Source organism: Silene latifolia, chromosome X (assembly GCF_048544455.1).
Source record: "Silene latifolia isolate original U9 population chromosome X, ASM4854445v1, whole genome shotgun sequence".
Classification (NCBI taxonomy): Eukaryota; Viridiplantae; Streptophyta; class Magnoliopsida; order Caryophyllales; family Caryophyllaceae; genus Silene; species Silene latifolia.
In genome coordinates, this window is record NC_133537.1 from 343,142,747 (window position 1) to 343,161,940 (window position 19,194).

At 42.1% G+C, this 19,194-nt stretch overlaps 3 protein-coding genes across 5 annotated transcripts; 2 read left to right on the top strand and 1 right to left on the bottom strand.

Moving 5' to 3' along the window:
• On the top strand, window positions 1-5,774 carry LOC141619659 (uncharacterized). Of its 2 annotated transcripts, none has more exons than XM_074436677.1 (3): window positions 1-3,347; window positions 3,679-4,517; window positions 5,066-5,774. In XM_074436677.1, exons 1-2 carry the CDS (start codon window positions 335-337, stop codon window positions 4,035-4,037), a joined length of 3,372 nt encoding a protein of 1,123 aa, XP_074292778.1. In that variant the 5' UTR covers window positions 1-334; the 3' UTR covers window positions 4,038-4,517; window positions 5,066-5,774. The 2 variants fall into 2 exon arrangements, with proteins under 2 accessions (XP_074292778.1, XP_074292777.1); XM_074436676.1 differs by having other exon boundaries at window positions 47-3,347; window positions 5,058-5,774.
• Window positions 5,775-7,319: 1,545 nt separating this feature from the next.
• On the top strand, window positions 7,320-13,940 carry LOC141619663 (leucine--tRNA ligase, cytoplasmic-like). Of its 2 annotated transcripts, XM_074436681.1 has the most exons (5): window positions 7,320-7,544; window positions 8,135-8,215; window positions 8,414-8,458; window positions 8,808-12,094; window positions 13,592-13,940. In XM_074436681.1, exons 2-4 carry the CDS (start codon window positions 8,190-8,192, stop codon window positions 12,067-12,069), a joined length of 3,333 nt encoding a protein of 1,110 aa, XP_074292782.1. In that variant the 5' UTR covers window positions 7,320-7,544; window positions 8,135-8,189; the 3' UTR covers window positions 12,070-12,094; window positions 13,592-13,940. The 2 variants fall into 2 exon arrangements, with proteins under 2 accessions (XP_074292782.1, XP_074292783.1); XM_074436682.1 differs by lacking the exon at window positions 8,135-8,215 and having other exon boundaries at window positions 7,342-7,544.
• Window positions 13,941-14,209: 269 nt separating this feature from the next.
• Window positions 14,210-18,201, bottom strand: LOC141621085 (uncharacterized). The gene is made up of 2 exons (XM_074437798.1): window positions 16,201-18,201; window positions 14,210-16,123 (listed from the first exon to the last, which is right to left on the bottom strand). The coding sequence occupies exons 1-2, from the start codon at window positions 18,199-18,201 to the stop codon at window positions 14,210-14,212; spliced, it is 3,915 nt and encodes a 1,304-aa protein (XP_074293899.1).
• Between the last annotated feature and the right edge of the window lie 993 nt (window positions 18,202-19,194).

Sequence of the window (19,194 nt, forward strand, 5' to 3'; positions counted from 1 at the left end):
GGATTAGGAAGAGAAGAGAATAAACTTTTAGACAAAGGTCTTCATTGAATTTTCTGAGAATTTAAATGCAATTCAACTGTAATAGTTAGTCAAATTTCTTACTTTTTAATATAAAAACATGTGTTTGTTTCCTCCAATCACAACTTTTAGAATTCAGAAGGGAGTTCCAACATCAAAGACACCATCTTTAATCTCCATTTTTAGGTAAAGTTTCTATCTTTTGAATTTTTGTTATTTGTTCGAAAAAGGGTAAAACTACATACATCCAACCTCTCTTTATCTCGCAATTTGCCGGAGCATTGAGGCACTGGGGTAATATTGTTGAACTTTTTATATGTTAGTTTTATTGAGGATGAATTATATGTCATGCAGTAGAAAACCCATGATCATTTTACTGTCATTTGTGATTATAATTACTGTTTGCAGTAATACTGTATCTGTATCTGGTTTAAGGGGTTTAAGCTCAGATGAGCATGCTTTGGTTTCGCTTTCGAGCAGATGGGAAGCTCCTGTATCTGTAAAAACTAGTTGGAATTCTTCCCAATTTGCCCCTTGTTCATGGAAAACTTTTGTTACATGTGACAAAGCTAATAATGTAGTTTCTCTGAACTTTTCTAATGCTAGCATTTCTGGTTATCTGGGACCTGAAATTGGTCAATTGGGTCATTTGACAACAGTTGATCTCAGTTCAAACCGTCTTTTTGGGTCGATTCCTGCTGAGATAAACAACTGTAGCAGTCTCCAATCTTTAGATCTTTCTGTCAACAATTTCAGTGGTGAAATCCCGAAAAACTTGGAAAACCTGCAAAATTTGAATTACCTCAGCTTTTTTATGAATTCATTGGTTGGTCAAATTCCTGAATCCTTGTTTCAAATTCCAACCCTTCAGTACTTGTACCTTTACAGTAACACTCTCCACGGATCTATACCGTCAAATATAGGCAATGCAACAAATCTTGTCGATTTTGAGGTGAATGACAATAAGTTAAATGGTAGTATACCGTCTTCCATAGGTAATTGTTCAGCACTTGAATATTTGTACCTAGATGGCAACTACTTTGTCGGTATGTTACCTCAAAGTATGAACAATCTCGCAAATTTAGTCTATTTATACGTGAACTCTAACGGATTTGAAGGTAGTATTCCTTTAGGTTCTGGTAACTGTAGCAATTTGGCGCATGTAGATTTGTCAGATAATCGATTCCAAGGGGTTATTCCTTCAGGCCTCAGTAACTGTACTAGCATGTTCAAATTCTCTGCTTTGAATAACCAGTTAACTGGAAAAATCCCGTCTTCCTTTGGTCAGCTCAAGAAACTCTCAGGTCTTTACCTTGCTAAAAACAGTTTGTCGGGAAAAATACCATCTGAGCTCGGAAATTGCAAGTATTTGACCGAGCTTACACTGAATGACAACAACCTTGAGGGTGAGATTCCAAGTGAATTGGGGAAACTAACTGAATTGACCCTTCTGCAGTTATATAATAATAGTTTGACAGGTGAGGTTCCACTTGATATTTGGAATATTCGGAGCCTTGAGGCCGTTCTAATTTATAGAAATAAACTATCCGGGAAGTTGCCTCTCGAGCTAACCGAGCTGAGAAATCTCAAAAACCTTACTATATCTGACAACCTGTTTACTGGGGAAATCCCTCAGAGTTTGGGAGTCAATAGTAGCTTTGAAGCGATTGACTTCACGAATAACAATTTCACTGGTCAAATCCCTCCTTATCTCTGCTCCGGCAAAAGATTACAGACGTTAGACCTCGGTGATAATATGCTTAATGGAAGCATACCTCTTAGTTTAGGAACTTGCTCGAGTTTAATAAGATTTCGGTTGGAAAATAATAGACTGACTGGGGTGCTTCCGGAGTTTAAAGGCGATCTTGCCCTCAGTTTCATAGACTTTAGTGCAAATAACATTAGAGGAGAAGTCCCTTCAAGCCTTTGGAATTGTCAAAGTCTATCTTGGATCAATTTCACCATGAATGAGCTTTCTGGATCTCTACCTCCAGAACTTGGAAAGTTGACTGAACTCGGGTATCTTTATTTGTCGCACAACCGTCTGGTGGGCCCTTTGCCATCAGAAATCGGTCACTGTCAGAAGCTAATTGAGTTAGACTTGTCTTCAAATTTTCTGAACGGATCAATTCCGAGCCTCAGAAGCTTGAAATCCTTATCTGTCATTGATTTGAGAGAAAACCGTCTAACAGGAGGAATTCCACTGTCACTTTTTGAATTAACAAGCCTTCGAGAACTTCAACTGGGGGGGAACATTCTAGGAGGAACAATTCCCTCGGTTGGTTCATCCATCATTTCTGTTTTGAATCTTAGTAACAACGGTTTGACAGGCCAACTGCCAGATTCGAATTTCCTCAATCTACAAAACCTGGATGTATCTCTCAACCATCTGACAGGGACCTTGGATTATTTACGTGATATCCAAAGTTTCATAACAGTCAATGTCTCACATAATCTCTTCACCGGCCCTATTCCTCCAAATTTGCTGACTTTGGTAGACAACCCGACATCATCTTTTCTCGGGAATTCAGGACTTTGTGTCGACTGCTCTCCCTCTAGTGCCTCCACTTGCACCAATATCAAATCCATCAAAGCGTGTAGTATCAAGCGAAATAATCACAAGGGTTTGCGTCTCAGTATCAAAATTGCAATGATTGTTCTCGGGGTAACTCTTCTGACAGTGATTGCTGCATTGTCTCTGTGTTATGTAGTTGTCAAGCTCCAAAGACGGCCCAAAAATGATCTTGAAGATTCGAGTAAGGCAGACTCTTCCAGAAAAATTAAAAGAATAGAGGAATGTACTGGGAATTTCGATGACATGTATGTTATCGGGAAAGGAGCTCATGGAACTGTATACAAGGCGGTTTTAGGCCCGGAAGAAGTTTACGCTGTTAAGAAGCTTACGTTTGGAAAGCAAAGAGGTGCGAATAAGAGCATGATTAGAGAGATTCAGACATTGGGGACTATCAAGCACAGGAACTTGGTAAAAATCGAAGATTTTTGGTTTAAGAGTAATTATGGCCTTATAATGTATGAATATATGGAAAACAGAAGTCTTGGATATATTCTACATAGGGCGAATCCTCTGTCGACATTAGAATGGGACGTAAGGTACAGGATAGCTCTTGGAACAGCACAAGGATTAGCATATCTTCACTTCGACTGTGATCCTGTAGTTCTGCACCGTGACATTAAATCTGAGAACATACTGTTAGACTCCGAAATGGAACCTCACATCTCTGATTTTGGCATTGCTAAGCTTATGCGTCAATCATCCTCTTCAACACCATCAATTGCAATTCCCGGGACAATTGGTTACATTGCTCCAGGTATGACTTTCATAGAGAATTTCTTTAGATTAGATTTTTTTAGTCAATTTTCGGTTATTCCCTACATGGAAACAACATTACACCATTTACATAAAAAGGCTCCCGCAGTCTCGTCTGTCATGACACTAGGGGTCAGAAATAGCTCGGATCTATGCAACCTTACCTTTATCCGTGTTGAAAAAACATAGTACATTTGCAGATGACACGTACTGATTTTTTTTTGAAATTGTGACCGGCCTCTGCTTCACAATACAAGAAGTGCATATATAATCCATTATCATGATTCATGAGTCATTTTGCTTTAATTAATTCAAAACATTGTGTGGAACAGAAAACGCCTTTGCGACTACATGGACAAAGGAAGCAGATGTGTACAGCTACGGAGTTGTTTTGCTTGAGTTGTTAACAAGAAAGAAAGCCGTTGATCCATCATTTCCAGACGGAATGGCCTTGGTCGGATGGGTCGAGTCAGTGTGGAACCCGTCAGAAGGAGTCGATAAGGTGGTCGATCCAGCATTGATGGGGGAATTTCAAAGTAGTAATACCATGAAACAAATATATGATGTACTTGTTATGGCCTTAAGATGCACAGAAAAGGAGCCGAGTAAAAGACCAAACATGAGAGATGTTGTGAAGGAGTTAGAAGATGCAAATACTACTAGAACAAATAATAGTTCAAGCAGTTCTTGACTATGCTTCACAAATGTAGAATTTCCTAGTCAATAAAAGTTTTATAAACGGTATGGTATGGGATATTAGGTTTACTTGTTCTACCTTGTCCTATGTCCATGGTTATCCGGAGTGTTGTTTACTGATGGCGGGGAGAGGGGCTACATGAGTTACAAGGGATGGGTTTTGTCTCGCTCAGATAAGAGCAGAAAACTGGAGGACGTTGCATTTCCCGATGTAATGGTGATTGTTATCCCACATCTGGTTTTTGTTGGTTTACCTTTTTTTCTAGTAGCTACTGGGTTGGCAATGGAATGCGAGAGACACAGGATACATCTCTTAGCACTATCAGGGAAGAAAGAAGACGATCACAATGACGCCCCCGGGTTCAATAATAGCGCTGATAAAAAAGATATAACCTTTAAATCATACATTGGTAGACGGTGGATCCGGAATTTTCTTCTGCTGGTTTGTTTGGGGATTTTGTACATTCATTTCAAGGTACATTTTCCGCTTTTCATTTCATTATATTTAATTATTTACGCTTTTGTGTGTCTGTTGTGGTCCTGTGGATTGTTTGTGCTAGGATACAAATTTCAGTATCCGATTCTTCTTTAGCTTTCATCCTGCCCTAGTTTAAAGTTGCCTTTCGTCCAATGAATATTCGACAAACTGTTTATGTATTCGATTTTTTGTCTGTCTCAACCAGCAATTTGCTTTTTCATGTTGGGAAATTTATGATAAATAAAGTACTATTACTATGTCAGGTTGGGTGATCACCAGTGGAGTTCCCTAATTGAAATGAGAGTGACTCGGTGAGGATGAAAGGGCGTAAATTTTACTAACTGCATTGAAATTCCCGCTTGCATGTGGCTGTATACAACCCGATCCAAAAGCAAATGTAAACAATGTGTGTTCAGAGACGATATAGGGGTAGTACCTTTTATGTTAGATGGTTGAGACTTGAGATTTAGAAGAGTATCCGCCATTAATAATTCTACGAAATTATCATCTGATTTTCCTAAATCGTCTTGGTTACAGAATTGCAGAGCTCTGGTGGAAAGCACACGAGATGAACCCATTTCTGCATTTTCCGGTTTACTGTCTATGGATACCGCTGCTGCTGGCATATGCTATCTACAAAATCCACAAATTCTAGCGTTATTCACTAGCTGTGCTGTGGCTTGATATAACTCTGAACTGACCGAGTGAATCTTGTGTGAGACGGTCTCACAAGTGAGATCAACCCAAATATCTACAATTCCCTGTTTAGTTTTATGATTAATAGGCTACTTCCGTTTATGAGACCGTCTCATCTGATTTTTTTGTGCTGAGCTGAAAGGGTAGACCAGAAGTCTGCAGCATTCTGTACATGTGTCTGAATGTTGAAGCCGATTTCAATCCTGTCTTGGATCTCCGGCATGTCATGGCTGCTTATGATATACAAACTTTTCGTGTATGTGAATCTGTTGTTTCTCGAGGTGCTCAGGTCGCATGACCGGCAAAGGACCTGCCAATAACAGTGTGGGTTTTCCCGGCACCTGACAGCTCGGTGATGAACTCCACCCTCCATTTGGTTGAAGATTTTCGAGATAACCACGTCTATTCGAAGAAATTTATTTTTTTTTTAATTTTTTTTGTTTTGAAGGTAATTCAAATATATATATATATATATATTTTTTTTTTGAAAGAAACCAATTACGGTTCAATGTAAATTAGATCAGACGAAACAATACAAGAAACACATTACGGGTTCAATCCGAATAGTTTTGATTAGGCATTAACGAATTAGACAATTTCAAAATCGGGGTATCGAACTTATTATTTGTAAACAATAGATATACTACACAATACAAAGTACTCGGCGTTTGGTTGGGGGAATAAGGGGAGGGAAAGAGAATAAAAATGGTCGATTCCTTTTGTTGTTGTTTGTTTGACACAAAGAAAGGGTAACCCATATCCCCCTTACCCCCAAAATCATTCTCATCCATACCCCTCCCCCCCTTGGGTAAGCCCATAACCCCATATCCCTTCTTCCTCCTACTCCCTATTTCCACCACTCCCACCAACACCCACCACACCCTCCCACACCGTCAACCACTGCCACCTACACCCTACACCCTACACCCACCACATCGACACAACCACCACCAGTGACACCGACACAACCACCACCAGCGACGCCGCCTGTCCACGCTACCCCATATCCTCAACCACTAAACACCACACCAACACCTTCAGTAACTCTCCCATCCCACTAACTACCACCAACGCCTTCCTCGGCCACACCACTGCAATCGCCCGACGCCGGCCACACCAGATCTGGTGTTTTAAGGGGTGGAGGAGGGGTTTTCGAAGGGTTGTGGTGGATTTTTTTAGAATGAATAAGGTGTTTGGGGTCGGGATTGTGGTGTTTGTTGAGGGCGTGAGGCGCGGTGATTAGGTTCGCCGTGGGGTACCGTGAGGAAGATCGTCGGCGCCGCTACTTGTGGTGGTGCCGGTGTAGATAATGGTGGCAAGTGGTGGGTAATGGTGGTGGAGGTGATCCCATTCATTTCTCTCTCTTACCCTTTTTTGATTTCATTCTCTTACCCTTTCCCGTACCAAACGCCCCTTACTTCTTAATAATCCTACTTGACCTAATATTCTCTAATACTTTACTTCCTCTCTAATGTAAAACTATATGCTCCATGAGAAAAAAATGAGCTATATACTGTTAAGCAAATAGAATAATAGTTTCATTATCGTATTTTCTTTTTCGCTTTAGGAAAAGTCTCCTATTCAATTTAGTTATTACTTATTAGTTTACTATTCCGTTCCATATTCTTTATTTTATGAAAATTAGGTAATCTCTTGTACTACGGAATATAAACCACGTAAAATTAAGGAGAAAAAGGAACATACATCGGATGTAATACCTCAAATTTTATTTGTTTTTGAGCATATATGTATTTTTTTGAGCTTATGTTCTCAAATTTTATTTGTTTTTGAGCATATATGTATTTTTTATGAGTTTATTAAAGTTAATAAGTTAATTTTTATTTTTTTTGGTCAAAACTTAAATTTAACTAAGGTTATATGTAATTTGTTTGAGATCTATTGTAATTTTTTGAGCTTAATGTTTAAGCGAAAAACTCAAAAACTTTATAGTAAAACTCATAATTTTTAAAACAAAACGCAAAAACTTTATTACAATGCTCAGAAACTATACAATTGGTGGTAGTACATCGTAGTATAATCCACTTACTGAAAATTAAGCTATCAATTATACACCTACATAGTATAAAACCCAACTTTTTTAAGATTTACGTAATATTTTATTTCAACACGTATACCATATACGGTTTTTTAAAAAGTCATATGGGTTCGGGTCGTATCTACGTAACCGGTAACTCCTAAGTCCCATCTCCTCCTAAGTCCTATCCTCCATTCCTAAACAACAAACAGACTTACAGAACCCCAATCCCTCACATAAACCCTAATTTCTAAACAACCCAGTTCCGCCGCACAAATCGTCTTTCTATCAAGGTAATTTTTTATGCTTGATGTTTGATTTTCGATTTTCCTTTGTATTTTGTTTGCTTTTATAATCTCAATTTTTGCTTGAATTTTGTAATTCTATATAAATGAATCGAAATTGATTGCGGAAGTAGTTTATAATGTGTTAATCAAAGCAATAAAGCTTGTTAAACTTGTTTAATCAAGTCATAATTAAATTAATTAAATCAAAATATCGTTTTAAATTGTGATATTATAATGTTAGTAGCATGAAATTGTTAATTTAGATTTAGGTAATTTGTGATGATATGCAGCTGGAAATAACTGCATTTTACAAAATTATACGTTTCTTTTTTGTGATTCTGCTACATGTTTCTCATGTGAGGGAAATGGGTTATGTGAGATGCGCTCTCAAATAGAGTTTATTGTCCACTATTTTGATTTAACAGCTTTAGGAGTGTTTTTAATAAATTCAGAGGCGTTACCGTCTTACCGATATGGTGTATCATGTATGGAGTGGAAATGTAGAATAGTGGATGAAAAAATAGATAACTTATACTATGAGTGTGTAATCTTGATGTGAATTGGTGTTTTTCTTACTATTAGAATGTTGGTTGCAGAGTGTCTGGTCTTTGCTATAAGAATGGAAATATATCAGTCTTTCAGGAACAGCATATGACTTTGACTTTCAATTTTTCCCGGTAAAGAACCAATTATATCGCTTGCTCTTGTGATTTATCGCTTTCTTCTGAAAGATGTTATCTTTGACCGTAATAAAATATTCAACTCCTTGTCGTTGATTGTATTTGTTTGTTGCCTATAGTAGATTTCCTGGCTCATCTTTTTTTCCTCCGAACATTCTTTCATTGTTGTTGAAGTAGTGCATTATTTGATTTCAGGAATTACTTGCGTAACTTCAGAAACAATCGCTGGTTCTCTCATAGGTAAACAATTAGTATTCGTTTTTTATGTTTTACTAAGCATATTTTTTTCGATGTTTACACATTTAAACCTATGATTTTGTGTCGTGACCTAAATAAATGTTAGCTGATCTTAAATTTTGTTTCTTTTTTTTCCAATTATCATCTTTTAAAGCCAAATCACTCTTTATTATCTTAGCTTTCTATCTGTATTAATCCATTTTCTGCTCTTGAATTGATATGGGCAGTTTCTTTTGTTTGTCAATTTGTGAGCTAGCCCCATTTGCTAATTTGCGAGAATTGGAACTACTTAATTGACTTTATTCACAGTTAAGGCATTTGTGTTTGACACTTTCTATTACTATTACTGCAGTGTTATGGCAGAAGGTAGTAAAAGCTTTGCAAGGAGGGATAAGCTTCTGGAGATTGAGTCAAAGGTCCGCTGCTTGTGGGACAAGCATGACGTTTTTGTCTCAAAGCCAGGAGACCATCCTCCTAAGCATGGAGAGAAGTTTTTTGGGAACTTTCCATTCCCCTATATGAACGGCTATTTGCATCTTGGACATGCATTCTCTCTTTCCAAGGTGGAATTTGCTGCTTCCTATCACAGATTGAAGGGGGCCAATGTACTCTTTCCGTTTGGCTTTCATTGCACCGGCATGCCCATCAAAGCTGCAGCGGATAAACTTGCGAGAGAAATTCAGCAGTTTGGGAATCCACCCGTGTTTCCAGCTCCAGTTCAGGAAGAAATCGGACACGTAGTAGAACAACCTGACGCTAGTGCACAAGCTCCTGACAAATTCAAGGGTAAAAAATCAAAGGTTGCTGCAAAGACTGGAACCCAGCTGTACCAGTGGGAGATCATGCGTAGTTTTGGCCTTTCAGACGAAGAGATCTCAACGTTTCAGGATCCGTATAAATGGCTGACTTATTTTCCTCCATTGGCCGTTGAAGACTTGAAAGCTTTTGGCTTGAGTGTTGACTGGAGCCGCTCTTTTGTGACGACCGACATAAATCCATTCTTCGATTCCTTTGTTAGGTGGCAAATGAGAAAGCTTAAAGGCGCCGGTAAGATTGTGAAAGACCTAAGATATGCAATATTCTCACCATTGGATGGACAACCTTGTGCTGATCATGATAGGGCTTCCGGAGAGGGGGTCCAGCCCCAGGAATACACCATCATCAAAATGGAAGTGGTTCCACCTTTTCCGGCAAAGTTGAGTTCTTTAGAGGGCAGAAAAGTGTTTCTAGCTGCTGCGACGTTGAGGCCCGAGACTATGTATGGGCAAACAAATGCTTGGGTTTTACCTGATGGAAAATATGGAGCATTTGAAATTAATGAAGAAGAGGTCTTCATTGTCACTGAGAGGGCAGCTCGTAATCTTGCTTACCAGCGATACTCAAGGATCCCGGAGAAGCCAACTTGCTTGGTTGAACTTTCTGGTTACGATTTGATTGGTTTGCCTTTAAAGTCACCCCTCTCATTTAATGAAATAATCTATGCTCTTCCAATGCTTACTATCTTGACCGACAAAGGTACTGGTATCGTCACAAGTGTCCCTAGTGATGCACCTGATGACTATATGGCTATGCATGATCTGAAGGCAAAGCCAGCTTTACGGGCGAAATTTGGTGTGAAAGATGATTGGATACTTCCCTATGATATTATACCCATTATTAATATTCCTGAATTTGGCGATAAGCCTGCTGAAAAGGTCTGTACTGATTTAAAGATCAAAAGCCAAAATGAGAAAGATAAGCTTGCAGAAGCAAAGAGACTAACTTATCTAAGGGGTTTCACCGACGGGACAATGCTAGTTGGAGAATTTGCCGGGGAAAAGGTACAAGACGCAAAGCCAAAAGTCCGACAAATGCTTCTAGAAGAGGGTCAAGCCATTATGTATAGTGAACCCGAGAAAAAGGTGATGTCTAGATCAGGTGACGAATGTGTGGTGGCTCTTACAGACCAATGGTACATAACATATGGTGAATCGGAATGGAAAAAATTAGCTGAAGAGTGCTTAGCCAACATGAACTGCTTCGCTGATGAGACACGTCATGGTTTTGAACACACTTTGGGCTGGCTAAATCAGTGGGCCTGCTCTAGGTCTTTCGGTCTCGGTACTCGAATTCCTTGGGATGAACAGTTTCTCGTGGAGTCTCTTTCGGATTCAACCATATACATGGCATATTACACTGTGGCCCACTTTTTTCAAAACGGGGACATGTATGGATCGAATGCTAGTTCAATAAAACCCGAACATTTGACTGATGAGGTTTGGGATTTTCTGTTCTGTGGAGGCCCATATCCAAAGGCATCAGCTATCGATCCAAATAAACTTGAGTCAATGAAACAGGAATTTGAGTACTGGTATCCTTTTGATCTTCGTGTGTCTGGTAAAGATCTCATCCAAAATCATTTGACATTTAGCATCTACAATCACACTGCTATCATGGACAAACGCCACTGGCCTCGAGGGTTCAGATGTAACGGCCATATTTTGCTGAATTCCGAGAAAATGTCCAAGTCAACTGGGAACTTCAGAACTCTTCGGCAGGCTATAGAAGAATTTTCGGCCGACGCGACACGTTTTGCCCTTGCTGATGCTGGAGATGGGGTAGACGATGCGAATTTTGTGTTTGAAACTGCGAATGCTGCAATTTTGCGTCTTACAAAAGAACTTGCATGGATGGAAGAAGTGATTGCTGCAGAAGAGTCATTGAGACCAGGCAGTCCATCTACATATGCCGATCAGGTATTCCAGAATGAGATGAACTTGGCAGTCGAAGTGGCCGAGCAACACTATCAGAATTATATGTTTCGAGAAGCTCTCAAGACTGGCTTTTATGACCTGCAAGCGGCTAGGGATGAGTACAAGTACTCATGTGGGATCGTTGGCATGAACCGGGATTTGGTGTGGCAGTTTATGGACATTCAAACTCGGCTTATTACTCCGATATGCCCACATTATGGAGAATATGTTTGGAGGGAGCTTTTGAAGAAGGAAGGATTTGCTATAAAAGCTGGCTGGCCTTCAGCAGAGCTACCCAATTTAACCCTCAAGAGCGCTAATAAATATCTGCAAGATTCTATTGGGACAATGAGGAAGCTCCTTCAAAAACAAACACAGGGTTCAAAGAAGGGCAACAAGAAAGGAGCTCAGGAAACTCAGATTACGGAGGCCAAAGACTTGACGGGATTGGTTTATGTGAACGAGAAGTATGATGATTGGAAAGCAGAGTGCTTGAAAATACTCCAATCCAAATTCAACTCGGAAACTCGCACATTTGCTCCCGATAGTGAAATTATGGCGGCATTGCAACAAAGTGAGATCAGTAAGGCCTCCAATTTTAAGCAAATCCAAAAGCTTTGTATGCCATTTTTGAGGTTCAAAAAGGATGAAACCCTTTCACTTGGACCTGAGGCGTTGGAGTTGAAGCTTCCATTTGGTGAAATTGATGTTCTCTCTCAGAACAAGGAACTCATCAAGAGGCAGCTTGGAGTGGAAGATATTGAGGTCTTGTCGTTTTCGGATCCGCAAGCTGTTGCAAAAGCTGGAGTTTTGGCAACTGTGCTAAATCAAAACCGTCCATCCCCTGGTAACCCGACTGCCATATTCTTGCCTCGATCTTGAGATTGTTGAGTTTGTCATTGTCCTGGTACGTTCCTTTTTCTTTCTATTTACAGTTTCTAGACATTTTCCGTCCTATTTAATTGTGTTCATTTGGTTTACTCATTCCTGAGTTTTGTTTCTCGATCTTAATTGAGTGAATGTCAAAAACTGTATTGTGAACCTCTATTGCTGATCACAAGGAGTAAAGTGCATGGCCCCAAATCACAGACTTATCAAGTTATTATAGGTAGTTTTTATATGGTGCAAATTAAGATAATTTCTCTGTGATTATGTGTGAATATCCACTCAAAAATTGTAACCATAATGATGGTAAGGATTATAAAAGTGATGAAGCCTGATGCAGCTTAAGCTATAATCATGAAGTACATCTAAGAGCTAGAAGTATGAATTAATGTTTTATATGACAATATTTCCCACTGGGGTGGTAGGGGAGGGAGGGACTATGCGCGGTGGGTGTGTGGGGTTGTTTTGTGTTGGCTGTGGCAGTATAGGGGTTGTTTTGTGGTGTTGGAGGTGGGGTGAGTAGGCGATGGCGGTGGCAGGGTTTGGGGAAGCAGGGGTGGTGGTTAGTGTTGTGGCGCTGGGTAGGAAGTTCGTGGGTAAGCCATTAAGGGGGTGGTAAGATGGGAAAACTGACATTAACAAAGGAAACATTATTCCATTCTCTTACTCTTTCTTGAGACCCTAAAAAAAAACGTCCCCCAAAGGCTATGATGAGGTAATACCCCTGGACTAGAGACAAAGAAGGGTGATTATGAGGATTGCGGTAATAGAAGAAAATAATCAGGATAAGTGATAAGTGATAAGCAGGGTGTAGTAGTGGCGGCAGATACAGGGAGAAGGAAGAAATGCATTACCTTTGTACGCCTGTTATCTTCTCTTCTCACCCCCTTTATTCTCACTTTACCGACATCACTTTCTTCATTTCCCCGGTCTTTTCCCTTTCCCTAGCTGCTGTCTGTGTGGGATTTTTCACCTTCGATCTCCAAGGTATTTAATTATTGTTCTGTGATATAAATATTTAATCATAGATAAAATGGTTCTGTTTCACGACTGCACGACTGTCTTGAATTCGTCGAATGTGTGCATCTGAAATCTGTTTCAGTGAAAAGGATATTGTAATTTCTTTCATAGGATATGATATTCATCCATGCTTATTGCTGTATTCTTCATCAGACGTATGTATTTTAATCCCCATACAAACCGTCATCATATAGCTATTTTCTGTAGGTTCCTCTCCCATATCATCTTTACCAGTTCTAGTGATTTGTATTCCTGCATATGGAATTTTAGTTCAAGCATTTGTGCCAATTTCACCACGATGTTGGCTATTGACTGTTAATACAATTTCGATCTGGTATCCTTGGTTTATAGTCAAACCATATTATCACTGTCTTGCTAGATTGATACTTTGGCTTACTTGCCTTATTTACAATTTTCGGCACCAAGCACTTTGGAATTTTTTTTTTGCCCTGTATAATAACATCAGTTAATAAGCCAGACTTCTTTTGTTTCCGTATAGATTAATGGATGGATCCCTAGCAAGGAGGGCCATCGTTCATCAGCGACCTTTTGGCCAGAGGCACCATCAAGATGGTCGCTCATCATTCAAGCTTGCAGATTTACACCCGTGCTACTAATGAAAGGTCCCTGCTGCTGCCTCGATGTTCCTTTCTGGCTGTAGACATTCGTTGAATTCTTGGACCAAGTTTGATTACTTTTTTTTTTTTGCTGAGACGAAGTACTTTGCAGTCCTTAAGTGCTGTTTTGACGGTCTCTGAATCGCCTTCATGGTCTCCATGTATTACATTTACATCTCAACAACATTAAATCTCGAACTATTCAGGCATTGTAGGATCACTTTTGTGACATTCTTGTTTTTGATTGAGTTCCGACAATTTTTCAAGCTTTTCACGCTTATATCGCTCACGGGACGCGTAGATTCAATATATAACGATTGTTAATGTTAATTTTGCATCAATAGGGTATTCTCAGCAAACTAAGAGATTCAATATTTCAATTATCCCTTCGATATTAAATCCGCACTTCTCACTCCTTTACCCTACAAAAAAAAATATGCAATTTTCGGTTGACATTAATTTTTTTTTTTTTTTTTTGAAACCCAACTGGGTAAGATATATTACTCAATCGAAATATAGCGACTTACTACATCAGGTAGTGTTTCCAACCAGACAGTACGACCCGAAACTACCGGTAGCGCATGAGCCAAAGCGTGAGCTACCTCATTGTTTTTACGAGACACATAAGAAAAAACAACCGAACCAAAAGAAGTACAAAGACGCAAAATATCGTCCAACACAAGAGCAAAGACACTTCGACCCTTTTTCCTTGACTTGAGACCATCTATAACTTGAGAGCAATCACTTTCGACTATCACCGCATCATGGCCCGCCTTAACCGCCTCTTCGAGACCTTCGAGCACTGCTACCGCTTCCGCAATATGGGCTTCCCACACTTCCAATCTCCGCGCTGCCATGCACCATAGTACCTTTCCCGCACTATCCCTGCACACTCCACCTATCCCCACACCAACACCTTCCTTGACACCCGCATCCACGTTCAACTTAACCCAACCTTCACCAGGAGCCATCCACCCCCTGCCATGCTCATTTTGCCCCTCCTCCGCCAACCTCCCCTCCCGTTTGGACTGAGCCACCCTATCCCCCTCAACCTCCTCCAGAACCCGTTGAACCCGACTAACCACCCTTTCAATCTCTCCCTTTTCCCCCGCAAACACCACCTGATTACGCATCTCCCACAACGCCCAACACCCAACCATCAATAACCCATAATCCCTCTTATCCATCTCCCTCCAACAACCCTCCACCCAGTCCCTTATCCCACCAAGCCCCACGGTCTCCTCCACCTGCATTCCCAATCCGTTCCAAACCTCACTAGCAAAACCACAGTCACGAAATAAATGAAGACCTGACTCGACTTGACACTGACACAGAGGACACAAGACATCCTCCCTACCGACCCGAAAAGATAAATTTACCTTGGTTGCTAGCGCGTCATTGCACAGCTGCCAGAAGAAAAGCTTGATCCGTGGCCACACTTGAACTTTCCAAAGGTTATTCCAAATCCATTTCCTTTGTTCCCATGTCGATGGCTCAGACACGTCACTATCACATCCCACACCCAGCTTGTAAGCGGAACGAACGGAATACTCCCCATCCCTCTCCGCAGCCCAATACCACATATCGTCATGATCCTCTACACTTAGGCGAATGTTTCGCACTCTTTCCCTTTCAAACGGTAACAGGTACATCGATAACTTCTCCTCACACCAAGCCCCTCCACCCGTGACCATAAGGTCAGCCACCTTCATACCCCCATTCGCTCCAAAACACGGTGATAGAACCTTCCCCGTCTGAGTGTTCGGTACCCACTGATCGCCCCAAACCAGCGTGCCTAAACCATTACCAATCCGTCGTCGCAAGCCAGCTAGCAACACCTCCCTCGCCCCTAAGATGCTTCGCCAAGTATAGCTCGGGTTATGTCCTAGATTAGCCGTTAAGAAGTCACACCCATGATAATATTTGCCTCGCATCACTTGAGCCCACAGACAATCCGGAGAGGTTAACAAACGCCACGCTTGTTTGCCTAAGAGAGCTTGGTTCGACTTAAGGAAATCGCGAAAGCCCATTCCCCCTACGCATTTTGGTTTGCACATTTGATTCCACGACACCCAAGAAATGCCCTTCTTCCCCTCCTCATGCCCCCACCAAAACCTCGAGATCATTCTCCGAAGATCGTCACAAAAAGCAGCTGGAAGTTTAAAAATACTCATCACATAGGTAGGGAGCGAATTGGCCACAGCCTTTATAAGAATCTCCCTACCAGCCTTCGACAAAATCTTCCCTCGCCACCCTTGAAGCCGCTTAAGCAGCTTGTTTCGGACGATATCAGTGATCGGTTTTTTAGACCGACCAATCACAGTCGGTAATCCCAAATAGCGCTCCTGTTCTTCGACCTTTCGAACCCCAACAACCCCACAATTCTCCCCTGTCTCTCCTCCGGCACTCCACGGCTAAATGACACAGTTGTCTTATCCAAACTAACCAGCTGTCCCGAGGCTAACTCATAGGCCCGTAAAATGTGATTCACCTTCACGGCCTCCTCTTCACCCGCCTTAAGGAAGAAAATGCTATCGTCCGCAAAGAGTAAATGAGAAATTACCGGGGCTTGTGGCGCTATGCGAATGCCATGAAGCGAACCATCCTCCACTGATTTCCTTAGCATGTTTGATAGGACTTCGGCACAGAGAATGAAAAGGTATGGCGATAAAGGATCCCCTTGTCGGAGACCTCTACCTGGCTGAAAGAACTCCTTAACATTCCCATTTATCAACACAGCTGACTCAATTGTAGTCACACACATCATGACCCGGTTGACCCAATGCCCATCAAACCCCATAACACGCAGCACACGGTCCAAAAAATCCCATTCCACCCTGTCGTACGCCTTTGCCATGTTAAGTTTTATAGCCATATGCCCCTCCCTACTCCTCGAATTTTTCATATGGTGAAATAATTCAAAAGCGATGAGCACATTATCCGAAATCAATCTTCCCGGGGTGAAGGCACTTTGGTTTACGGAAACAATTTCAGGCAAGAATACCTTCAGCCGGTTCGCGAGAATTTTAGACACCAATTTGTAAATTACATTGCATAGGCTGATCGGACGATAATCACTAACCTTGTCTGGAGCTTTTTTCTTCGGAATCAATACAATATGCGTATGATTCACCTCATCTGGCATCGGAGCACCATCCAAAATTCCCAACACCGTACTAGTAACAAGAGGACCAACGATGTGCCAATATGTCTGATAGAATAAACAGTTCATCCCATCCGGCCCTGGAGCTTTCAAGGGGTGCATTTGATTAAGAGCTTCAAGAACCTCCTCCTCATTATAAGGCTGCCTCAACCCATTGTTCATCTCGTCATTAACCCGCCCCTCCATTCCCTCCAACACGTCCCCAAAATCTCGCGTAGGAGACGCGGAAAAGAGACCCTTGAAATAATCCGTTGCAACCCCCGCAATCGCCTCATCCCCATATCGAACCATCCCATTCTCGTCAATAAGTTTATTAATATGGTTCTTTGCTCTCCGCTGACCCGCCTGCCGATGAAAATAACTCGTATTACGGTCACCTTCCTTTAGCCAGAGAGCCCTCGACCTCTGCCTCCAGAACTGCTCCTCTTGCCTGCACAAGTCAGCCACCTCACCAACAAGCTTCCTCCTCCTCCGCACCTCCTCCATCGTCCTTCCCCCCTCGTTAAGTCTCTCTATTTGCTTTCTTTTCGTAGCAATTAGTTTAACAATCTTTCCTATGCTAATCCCCTTCCACGCCTGAAGCTCCTCCGCACTCTCCCTCAACGCCGTCATCATATCCCATCCCCCTCTCTCAAAGCCTCTCCTAACCGTCTCCTCACACCCAGCTTCACCCACCCAAACCTGCTCAAAGCGAAATCGTCTCCTCCCCTTCCCTTCCTCTTCCCGCCTATCCATAACCAATTTAATGGGTGAATGATCAGACCATTCCCGACTGAGATGTATAAGTCTCGCGTAAGGAAACTTATCAAACCATTCACTATTAGCCATCGCACGATCAAGCCTGCACTGTCTGTTATCCGCTCCAGCTTGCCCATTATCCCAGGTGAACCCATATCCTTCATAACGAACATCAACAAGCCCACAATCATCCACCGCTCCCCTAAAATTATTCATCTGCCACTGAGCCCGTTGCCCTCCCTTCATCTCATTAGCATACAAAATTTCATTATAGTCACCAATGCATATCCAAGGTAGCGAAGATTGCCTACCCAGGATTCGCAACAGCTGCCAAGAAAGATGACGGTCTGCAACCACAGGCCATCCATAAAACCCAGTCACTCTCCAATCCCCTCCCTCATCCCGGATTATAAAATCCATGTAGTGAACTGAAGCCGAAACAAACTCACAACGAACACCCTTTTTCCACCAAAAAGCGAGCCCACCAGACCTGCCCACGCTATCCACCTCCATCCCCTCATACCCCTCAAACTTAGCTCGGACAGTCCGCATCTCACGACCACTTAGTTTCGTCTCGCAAAGAAACACCATGGCCGGGGCCTCCCGTCGTATCAAATGACGGAGTGAACCCACTGCATCGGGGTGGCCCAAGCCCCGGCAGTTAATACTTAGAAGACTCATTGAGCCCGGCGGGGTTGAGCACTCTCAACCTCCGCCTCAGGTACAATGACGCCCCCGTCTTTCATAACATGAAGTCTTTTATTACCTTCCATCAGAGCCTCCTCAACCCGACCCCGCTTTTCCCCTACCTCCGACATCTCCAGCACCCCTCCCTCCCCTCCACCTGCTCTTTCCGTCCTAACCCATTTCCTTGCTTTCCCACTCCCCATGTTCACTGCCACATTGCCACTCTTCACCTTCTCCCCCATACGGTGCTCTCCCCCCTCCTGGACAACTATTCCCATTCCAACACTATTTTGCAACCCTTTTTCCTTCACCAAACTCATCACCCCTTCCCTGCCCTCCCCAACACGGACCCCAAGAGTTTGAGGTTCCTGGCTACCAGCAAACTACTCCCCGTCCCCATCAACCATGTCCCCTACTCCCTGCCCCATCGTATCCTCCCCCTTCTGCCCCTCTTCTCCCCCATGCACCTGCACTACCTCCCCTTCCCCTTTCTTCTTCCCACGAAAACTAACAGCAATACTTTGCAATTTATCAATAATTTTTGCAACAGCATCTTCCTCACTTCTCCGTTTCTCTAACTCGAACTCCCTGCTAAGCGACCTTGCTGCTTTCCCACTCCCTTCCTTCACTGTTTTCGTAATCTTCCATGGGGAAGCACGCAGCCACTCCCCAAACTATAGTTCGTGCTCCTCAAACGGACCCTCCTCACAATCTTTCTCCCCGTGCCCTAATTTTCCACACCCATAGCAAAAGGTCGGTAACCGCTCATACTTCACGTCAAACTGCACCTCTCAGCCATCACTCATCTTTATGGTAACAAATCTCTTCAATGGTAGCCGCACATCATGAATAATACGCACGCGGATAGCTCTATCCATTTCCGGGTTTGGTCCTATC